Raw genomic sequence first — 10,925 nt, 5'->3', positions numbered from 1 at the left:
TGTTAGTTTTAAAGGCCGTATGAACGTGAATGACCGTTTCTTCAATTGGCTGTGCGTTATGTAAATCAACTGAATGTTAGTTTTAAAGGCCGTATGAACGTGAATGACCGTTTCTTCAATTGGCTGTGCGTTATGTAAATCAACTGAATGTTAGTTTTAAAGGCCGTATGAACGTGAATGACCGTTTCTTCAATTGGCTGTGAGTTATGTAAATCAACTGAATGTCAGTTTTACAGGTCATATAAACGTGAATGACCGTTTCTTCAATTGGCTGTGCGTTATGTAAATCAACTGAATGTTAGTTTTACAGGTCATATAAACGTGAATGACCGTTTCTTCAATTGGCTGTGAGTTACGTAAATCAACAGAATGTTAGTTTTACAGGTCATATAAACGTGAATTGCCGTTTCTTCAATTGGCTGTGAGTTATGTAAATCAACAGAATGTTAGTTTTACAGGCCATATAAACGTGAATGACCGTTTCTTCAGACCTACTGATGAAGCGTTCATCTTGTATTATATTCCTTACTACTGTATTTAATTACCAAGTTTCGGCCTCTAGGAATGGGTCATCATCGGGTTATACCTGATTCCAGCTGAATAGTGTTCACAGTTTTCAAATTGCAATAATATACTAACATGTGAAAATTTACAAACGGTTCTTATAGGTGGCGATAAATTGACTTTTTTTAATGATTAAACAGTAATGAAAACTATTCTGAGGACTGTTTTCTTTTATTTGTGTGTTCGTTTGCTGTTAAGCACAAAGCTACACAATGGGCTATCTGTGTTCTGCCCACCGTGTGTAGCGAAACCCAGTTCTTAGTGTTATAAGCCCTCAGGCTTACTACTGAGCCACCGAAGAGCAACTGTCTCCTTTTTGGAGTTAAAATAATAAAGGTAGAGAGAAGTTCATAGGTTTTAGGTTTCTGATTAGCAGAGATTCTGATATTTCACACCTGTTCATGTCAGTTTCCTACATATAATTTTAACGTTGTTCTAAGAAATGACATGTCTGATTTTCTGGAGGTGTTCAAAAACATATGTTCGTGTCTCTCTCTGTTACATTATATTATAGAACGACCCAATATATTTTAGAACATAAGAAAAGCAATCTATAAAATAACTATATGTCATAACACTACACACCTCTGCATATACATATCATATTACCCCGAACTATATGTTTATACTACTGTTACTGAGACCATTTCATTGCGTTTTAGAAGACGTAGTAGTTGTATATTTTGCTAGCGTAATTTAGTCTTTTTTTAAATTAAATTTCTGTTTACATAGTTGTTGACCTTATGCTAGCGATAAATACATTTGTGTGTGTATGAATACAGAAAAAAATATATGAAGAATTATATATGATTCCGTCGTACTGCAAATCCAGGTTTTAACTCTTTTTATGGACAGCATAAGAAAAAAAAATATTGAAACAGAAAAAGGTATAGTTTAATTTCAACTTAATTTAGTTTTTCGTTGTTAAGCCAATGAAATATCTCTAGTCCTCCCATCGTTGGTATCTAAGTCCGATTTTTAGGGTTATAAGCCCCTCAGACTTGCCGCTGAGCCTCCGGGAAATATTTCAACTTTATAATCCAACATTAGATTTTCAGAGATATCTGTATTTTTTGTTATATTATATTAAAATATATTGCTTGTTAGTTGAACCAAAAACTGCTAGTTTTAAACATCATGTGGCAGCCATATTTGAACTCCCTCGAGAAGTCTGAAGTCATCTTGTAAGTAGATTAATGACTTTAAGATGTAGACGAGTGTTAGTTTTTGTTACGATAAAACTTTCACTCTACTGGCGGTTTTGAGAATTAGCTAAACCGTAATTAATTAAAACAACTTAAACATTTTAAAACGTTTCTACTAAAAATTGGTAACATAATGTTGCAGTTGCCAAGAAAGATTTAAATTAGAAGTTGATATAAATGTTAATAAATATAAATGTGCAAGAAACACGGACATTTTCATATACCTTACTTTCAAACGTTATCCTTATTATGTGGAAATTGTACTTTTTAACTTCAATTGTCTGTGAAATGCGATGTGTAAAATTTTTATTTTAGTACCGTTGTATTAAGTATTTAATATTTTGTGTCAGAAAACTCAATATTATTGTTATTTTTCAGTTTGCCCCTGAAGAAGAAAGGTCCACCTTTCGAAAGCGCTCGGGTTATAAGGTTTTTATTCATTTCTACCAAGACTTCTTGAACCTACGTGTTTTTCTAACATCATGAATGTTATCGTTCAGTAGTACGAATAATGAAAAGTGTTCAACCAGTGAAAAATGACACCCCAAGATCGTTAGATGCACATCTCCCCGATTGAGTTTCGATCCCCGCGGGTGGGCAGATCACGCATAGTCCATTGCTCAGCTTTATGCTTAACAACAAACAGTTGTGACATACGATGACCCCTGATGCTATAATAAGAAACAAATCAAGATTTTGAGCACAGTTTGCAAAGATACGGTACTAAAACAAACTTCACATCTCACACGAACGCAGAAACGGAGCTATAAACCGACGTTGTTATATTTGCTAAAATATGTATTATTCTGAGTTACCAGGAATTACACTGTACAAGAGTAACTCGTTTGACTCAGTAACGGTGGACTTTACTGTAAATGTTCATTTTTAAATTCAGGAAAGAAATTTTAAAAATCAACACATAAAACATATCAACTTCTGCAGACTATTATTCTGTTTCCACCTTACGTAAAATTATAGTAGTTGGTGTTTTTAAAAAAATTTGCTTTAAATTATAATGAAATTGTGTTCTTTGGCACATTCTCGCTTATAATTTGCAGAGTATGATGTTTTATGCTAATATGGTACTTTGAAGTATATTTTCACGAAACGTATATGTACAATAAATAGTTTAATTCAGCCTAAGTTATAATACAAGACCGTTTGAAATATCTATTAAGATTTGGTAAAGTAGCTTTCATATTTTCTTATGCTTTTTAAAACAGTTTGTACGGATGATGAAATACAAAAAACACAACTGTAAGATACCATGGATGTTGAAATTTTGGTATATATTCTTGTTTTTAGAAAAGTATCACGAACGTAAAAATAAATAACGACTTAAAGGTCACATTGAATTTTTTTATTTTATATTCAGTGTTGAATGTTCCATCGCAGGTGAAGGTACTGTTGTACTGAGATTGTTATCTCAAGCTGATAAATGAACTGTCAGTACGTAAAATGATGCAGTAGTATATAATTGGGTAGAAACATGTATGTCCTCCAGCTGATTTGAGCATTAATCGTATAAATTCATATGCAGCCTACATCCAATTGAGACTGAGATTTCGACTTCACGTTTGACTCGAGAAAATGAGCAATATTTTTTTATGTTTAAAACAAGTAAACTGTGGGTACTCGTTAATTAAACATTGGAATTAATACTCCATACTAATTGAAATAAGAAGAATTATTCAGTTTATTTATATTTAAAAAAAGTAAACTGCAGGTGTTCTTCTATTAAGAATAGTAAAAATAAATTAAATAATGTTAATATTTCATACTAATTGAAATAACAAGATGTTTCATTAGCATCAAACGTTTTCACTGTGTTATTTCTTCTTTCGAATGGCCCATCTCTAAAAAATTTTTTTCGTCTGCGATAGTTTCATAAATCATTTTTTTTCTACATTGGTAAACAGTATGTTTAAATCCTAAGTATCATTACCTCAGAAACCAGATGGCGGGTAAAGTTAAAGGAATAGGATCGCTGTAAAGTGCGTAAGTAGTGTCATCTATTGATTATTTAGAAAAGTTTTCATATAAAATTAAAATAAACGTTAATACTCGCAGAATATAGTGCTTTTTTTGTATAAACACAGATTACTCAAGTGTGAAATAACTTAAAATTGTGAATAGAACTTCATGCTGATATAAACTATAATAAATAAGTATATTACAACAGGTTACAGTGTCACTTTTATAAACACAGATTACTCATGTGTGAAATAACTTAAAATTGTGAATAGAACTTCATGCTGATATAAACCATAATGAACAAGTATATTACAACAGGTTACAGTGTCACTAATATACTTGAGATAATAATACTTTAGTATGTTGTTAATTGACTTGCATTAGAATAACAAAAACAACTTAAATATATGTTTAAGAGGATGTTTGTAATGTTTTTGGTACTACCTTTACGTAACCAATATCGAACAACATCAAAACTTTATCAAATTTGTGTTAACCTAAGTTGATAAATCTGCATACTGAGAGATATCCAGTGCTTGAAATAGAAATAAAAAGATGGAATAGGCAAAATAACAATTAGTCCAAATGCAACGTTTAGCTCAGGTTTATTTGAAATTATCTGGCAATACGTTGTATAGTCAAAATAAAGATTTTAACACACTATTAATATTCTTATATGGAATTGAGGAAAAACAAGACAACTGTACTTTTCACAAATACATCATTTATTATGACCATGGTTTCGCCAGTAAAGGCATCATCAGATAATATTAGAAAATTATCATCACTAACGCACAATTATTAACTTTTGTTTCCAAGCTGCTTTTCTAAAGTAAACTTATATAATTATATAATCTAGATAAGTATGTTTCTGTAATCTAATTAAGTAAAAGTATTAATATTGTCACTAATGAAATTATTCTAATCGTAAATTTAATGACAATATGCTAAATACACTTGATATAAAACATCAGGTGAATGGCAATTTAACTAATTGTGGTAATTAACTATCCAGATTAAATAAACATTTCAGTATAGCGGTAAGTAGAATAAATGTAATCTGTTGTGTAATGAAATAACTAAGAGTTGGAATATGGAGTAGGGAAGATAGTCTAGTCTGACATACAACTACAATAAATGGAATTGGAAAGAAAAAAAAACTTTTGTGGTGTAATAGTGTAGATAATTCACAAGAGATGGCAGGGCAGGCAATTTGTGAATAAAAAGATAATTATTTTAAGCGCAAAGCTGAACAATAGGCTGTTTTGACGTCCCAACACAGTGATAGTATTCTAAATTTTAGTGTTATTATCTCTCAGAGTTACTGCCGAGCCACCGAAGTCATCTTAAAAGAAATAGTTTATTTTTCGATACGCGTTAAGTGATATGTGTAATTTAAGAATGAAATACTTTGACTTCATTCTCATAAATGTATGGTTTCCAACATCGCCGGCCTTATTGAAGTCAAAAATGAAATAAAATAATCGACAACTAAGCATATTTCGTTTGTAGCAAATTTGAATTTTTGGATCAAAAAAACTGAAAACAGGAGCTGTAAATAATGTCAGCAAAAACATTTGCAAGTAATTAAAGGATATAAAAACCATTTAAAAGATGAAAACAAAGATTGGTTGAATGAGTGTCAGAAACGATCCCGCATGGTAAGGACTGAAAATTAATTTAAATGTGACAGTTATCGAAGTTTAATGTATTATTTGCCTTAATTACGAATTTTCTATTCATGTTGATATTTATATTTAACTCGGGAATGACTTTCCAGTTTTATTTACTTTTATAACTTAAAACACGCCTTTATTTTGCTGTACAAGTTTTCAGATTTTTATGGGTTACACAGTTATACCTCTGAATTTAAAAAAAAAATCCCGACTTCATTGAATACTGTGGGGTTTTTTGTTTGTTTGTAATTAAGCACAGAGCTACACAATGAGCTATCTGTGCCCTGGTCACCACGGGTATCGAAACCCGGATTCTAGCGTTATAAGTTCGCATGGGGGGGATTTGTTTCGTATATTTATGCTAGCCATCCCTGATTTTACAATGAAAGACGAGAGGTAATGTAGTTAGTCAACAGCAACCAACATTTCTTAGGCTACTCTAATTTAATAGTGTGATTTGACCATCACTCTTATAACACACCTTTGGCCTCAGAGTACAAAGCATAATTTTATTTTTCAAACACATAAAACAAACAATGTACCGTCAAATCTACAACTCGGCTTTCTAGCCTGTGAGCCACGCCCGACCCTTGCTTTTAAGAAACACAATGTAGTGATGTTGCTATGCTCATCTATTTGTCCAGATGAAGCAGGCAAGACGTGTGGTGGGAGAGGAGTATACAAGGTGGAGCGAAAATTACTATACATTTATTTTATTTAGAACAAAGCCTAATTTCTAACTCTGAAACAAACAGAGATTAAATTGGTTTAATTTGTTTTCGTAATAATTTCTTTGGAACCTGCCACATAGCAACTTTTCTCCCACATACTATAACATTCTGTGAACCGAGCAATTGGACGTTTTCTGTTGAACTTCGAGATCATTATTGGGCTAGCAAAACTGAGGAAAATACGGTTTAGTTTTGAAACATTATGGGACATATCATGAAATGTTTTCTTGCAGTGACATACATCCTGTTACGCGGGTAAGAGTCGAATACTTTGAAAAAATAAATCTTATTTTTCAATAACTTCATAAGCTTAAAAATGCAACAGTGAAACTCTACAGTTAAAGGTTGCTGGTAAGTAACTCGACTTAGCGTTCATCTGTTGTTGTTTTTTTTCACTTAATTACCAATTTGTAGTTTCAATTGTTAACTTCTTTAAATTGTTGATGTAAAATAACAGTATTTTCTGGCTACGAGTCGAGACTGCTTAGAAGTGTGATTTATACAATATTTTGACTTGTGTTCTCTTTTGAAGCTCTGCAACTTTATTACAATGACATTAAAGTTGATCTTCTCTAGACATCACCCTTAACAAAGAACGTTGAATTGAAAAATAAAATGCTCAAATAATTAAATTTTAACTCAAAACTACGAGTTAAAAGACAAACTTGGTAATTTGCTTTACATCCATGTGACGGCTTAGTTAGAGATACACATAATTTTATCTTAATTTTGGGTTATATGAAATAGCCGTCCCTTATTTCAAGACGTTAAATTAAAGGGAATGAAAATTAGTCAACAGTACTTTCCGCCAACTCTTGTCTCACCGATTAGTGTGATGCAAGTTACTCTTACAGGGAACACACATGGCCATAAAGTGCAGAGCGCGTGTTTGCAGCAACGGGCTAGGAAGTCAACCGTCACACTTACAGTTCTAGCCCACGAACTAAAGTTTATGAACACACTTTTAAAATGATATATTACAATCACTTCCTTTCCATACTCGACCTATCTCTACTTCGAATGTTCTGTGTGCATTACCTTTTTTTATTTTTTTTTCATTGACTGAACAGCAATTATGATCCTATACAAGTACAACAATCTCCAGCTGATATCAAGAGGGGCACTCAACCGAGCAAATTTCAAAAACAATTATATATTGAAACAATTTTCATTCCTCAGAGTTTTCCATAGATGTTATATTGTGTGTGTCAAGGACAGCACAAGCATGGAACAATGCTAGTTTAGTGACTGGCCTTACATCACTTCTCAACCCTCTTCAATGGAATTAATAGGTTAAAAATATCTATCTATAAATAATGTTATACGTGAATAACAAACAAAATAAGCTACCTTTACAAGTCTATCAATAATATTAAAAACCTCAAAAATTCACAAGTAAAATGTAAATTTTGCTTGCACAAATTTAAAGTTACAAGTTTTTTTTGTCTACGGAGTTCTTTGTCAACACCATTTTTAAATGACTTAAGTTTGATGAGAAAATGTCTGTCTGTCTGTAATAAACGAAGGGTAGAACTTTACTTATTCCTTTGTCTTCTCTTTACTTTCAGTTTGCCAGATCAAAAGTCAGTTGTTTTTTTACAGAAATATAAACTTTCTACCTACAAACAATAACTTGACTTTGTAAAACCCACACAATTACTTTTTCTCACATTCCTGAAGATGTTATAGATAACCTGGATCTAATTCTGCACCTAAAAGACCAAAATCGCCTAAGTTAAAAAAAAAAAAATAGCCCAGAAATTAATGTAACTAACTTAACATACCGTTTAATATCTAAACATGTATAATGTCATGAAATAAAAATCTTTATACCCTCTCTTTACAGTTTCCCCAAGCTTAAAATCGTTTATTAGCCACCCAACTCTGGTTGCTGTTAAAATTGTCATAGTAACCAACTCACCAAAGTAAAATATACTTACTCTTACTTTAAGGTTAATCTTGTTTTATTTGTAAAAATCTGGAAATGGTGATTTCATATCAAGATTAGACAGCCTACCAAAAAGAAACTTTTAGTCATGGAATTAAACAGTTTTACCTACTTTTTAAGTTTTGTCTCCTAAAGAAGCAAAAAAAAACTGTTTAAGAATAAATTTAAATGCCTCTTTTAACTTAAGATTTCTTTAACGTCATTTTATTTTTTCTACAAAGCATCCTCTTAACATTTAATAACACACAGTTTTGTAAAGATGTTGACAGTTGTCATTTTGAAAAGTTTTACAATATTTCCCCGATTTTTTATAATTTCATACATCTTCATAATTTATTTGATTATTTTCTATACAAGTGGAATAATATATTCTTATACATTCTCCCATTTGATTTTGTTTTTATATGTGGGTTTAACTTTACACATAGTTTAGTCTGTCTTTTTTTACATTTCAATCAGTTTTTTGGTTGGATAAAAAATAATCAAGACTACCAAAACTGGTACAATTTCATCCACAAAATTACATCAGTGATATTTCACCAATAAAAAGCTGACTTAAACGAACGAATGAAAAAGCACACCAAACAAATCGTAAACTGGTCTCATGCAAGACCAGTAAAAGCAAAGACATTTATATTATTTTCATTTTCTATTCTATATTCATATATTTCATAGTGTAATGAGGTTTATTTTAAAAAATAATTTATAATTAAGTGACCAGTAATCACTCGATGTCTTTAAATTTTAAAATTATATTTGACTGAAACTTTTATTAGAAATAATCAACCACACAAGTTTTCCAGTTAAACAAATCTTTATTTTCTTCTTTCAGATAGTTTATTCCTAAAAGGAAAGAAAAAAACTATTAGAATAAGTAGCAAAGATCACAAATACTGATAAAAAAAATTAACTAAAAGAAGTTTAATACAAAAATTGGAAAAATAATTAAAATTACCAAATTAAACATGTACATGAACTTGTAAACTAGATGTACTTCTGCAAAGTTCCTGAAAGTGTTCTGTTTAAAGAATAAATAAAACCAAAATTAAGAGTAACAAATGTTTATTTCTTGCTTTTGAAGTTCACATCTCATGCTATGTTGTAGCCTACAGAGTGCATAATTCTTCTCATGACTCATGGTATGAACGTTTCCATGACATCACGAGAGTACAAACTGCAACACTAAGCATCCCTTATGTGAGTGCTTTCCAAAGTGGGTGCCACACTGTGCCCTGAGGGGTGTCACCATATTTTTGGAAATTGCACAAAATGCTTTTTAAGGCCAATGGTCATTTACAAATTGGACTCACTGACTAATAATTTTAGTTTTAGACTACATGTTGGATCATTCGATGATAAATTTCCTTAAGAAATAAGTGAAGGTGATTAATATTAATTATTAAACTGGTTGTCCCTTAACATTGCTAAAATATACAAGCATTGTATAGGTATCCTTGTACCTCAGGGTATTGGTTTAGAGGAGGACTGTTTCGTTCTGTACTGTATGTGCCAAAATAATATGGCTTCTTTTTCTTACTTCTTTAGTAGTATTTAGTAAGTAGGTTGAATAATATTGTTGCTGTTGTTGTGTGTGTGTATATATATATATATTTTCAAAACTATTTAAACCTACATACAATAAATTCTTTACACTATAGAGATTACATGCATGCCATAAACACTATGTAGTTCTCTTCTTTTTGTCAAAAGTCCACTTAGGCCTATTCAATTGCTTTAAAATTTCAGTTGACCAGCCGAACTCTATTACTATCACCAAACTATCCTCGTATAGTTCACTTACTTTGTCATCGAGTTACCACGATTGTATCCTATACTTCTAAAATCATCTGCTCTTTTTTTCTCTTTGCATTTCTCAGAATTGCCTGTCTGTTTGTCAGTCCACTGAGGCTTGTTCAGTTACAATAGAACTCTCTTTGACGAAACAAACTATTTTTCTTAAATCTTTCAACACCATTAGTCTCACTAATATATAAACTGTTAGGCCTTCCACTCCTACGACGATTAACTTTGTCTTTAACTTTTCTTTGGCCAAATTCCTTCTTGTAACTTTACTTCTCGTATGCTCTGTCTGTCTGTCTACTTTTCCTGCTCATCTCATACTACTTATATGTTTATTACTTAATCATCTGCTCGCTATATCCTCCACATCAATGAGTTATAAACACAACGTACAACTCTTACCAATTTAAGTAACTAAACTTGTCATAACATTTACTTTAAAATAACTGCTTCCAACTCTTGTTATGAACAAAACTAAACAATCATAAAATATTCCCTCACAAAATAAATTAATCAATAACATCTGATCTAAACAGTCATTTATATCATGACAGTACGTACATATATATTCCTGTGTCTCTGTAAACTACTTGTGCCTGATGATGACAGAAGCTTGTAAGAAATGTACATTTATAGTAGTTTCTTTCACTACCAATTTAAGCAGTCTCCAAACTTTATTTTTTTAAAAAGTGGGTTACTTGTTTTTAAATCAAATCCAGAAACTTCTAGTAGTAAACATTATTTTCTTTAAGTACAATAAAATAATAATAATAATTAAATTACTTTTCTCACATCAGCCTGATACAACAGAAATTATTTCTTGGTCAATAAACTTATCAACATGAGATAAATATTTGGTTTTAGAGAACATTACAAGGCCTGGAAAGTATATACAATTTAAAGGTTGTTTAACTGGGTTGTGGCACCTGTGTGTGTGTGTGTGTGTGTGTGTGTGTGTGTGTGTGTGTGTGTGTGTGTGTGTGTGTGTGTAGTAGTAAGTAATATAGTAATAACTAGTAGTGTTGTT

The 10,925-nt window shown here is 31.3% G+C and overlaps 1 protein-coding gene across 1 annotated transcript in view; it reads right to left on the bottom strand.

The window, feature by feature from the left end:
• Positions 1 to 8,893: 8,893 nt before the first annotated feature.
• The window catches only part of LOC106468229 (60S ribosomal protein L12-like), an 11,632-nt gene continuing 9,600 nt past the window's right edge, over positions 8,894 to 10,925 (bottom strand). The window contains exon 5 of the mRNA XM_013928646.2: positions 8,894 to 8,941. Coding sequence (XP_013784100.1) covers positions 8,936 to 8,941 — 6 coding nt within the window. The 3' untranslated portion in view covers positions 8,894 to 8,935. The remainder of the gene's footprint in view (positions 8,942 to 10,925) is intronic.

The sequence above is a fragment of the Limulus polyphemus genome, unplaced genomic scaffold (assembly GCF_000517525.1).
Source record: "Limulus polyphemus unplaced genomic scaffold, Limulus_polyphemus-2.1.2 Scaffold86, whole genome shotgun sequence".
NCBI lineage: Eukaryota > Metazoa > Arthropoda > Merostomata > Xiphosura > Limulidae > Limulus > Limulus polyphemus.
The sequence above is the reverse complement of the archived record's forward strand: the minus strand, read 5'-3'. Positions and strand labels throughout refer to the sequence as shown.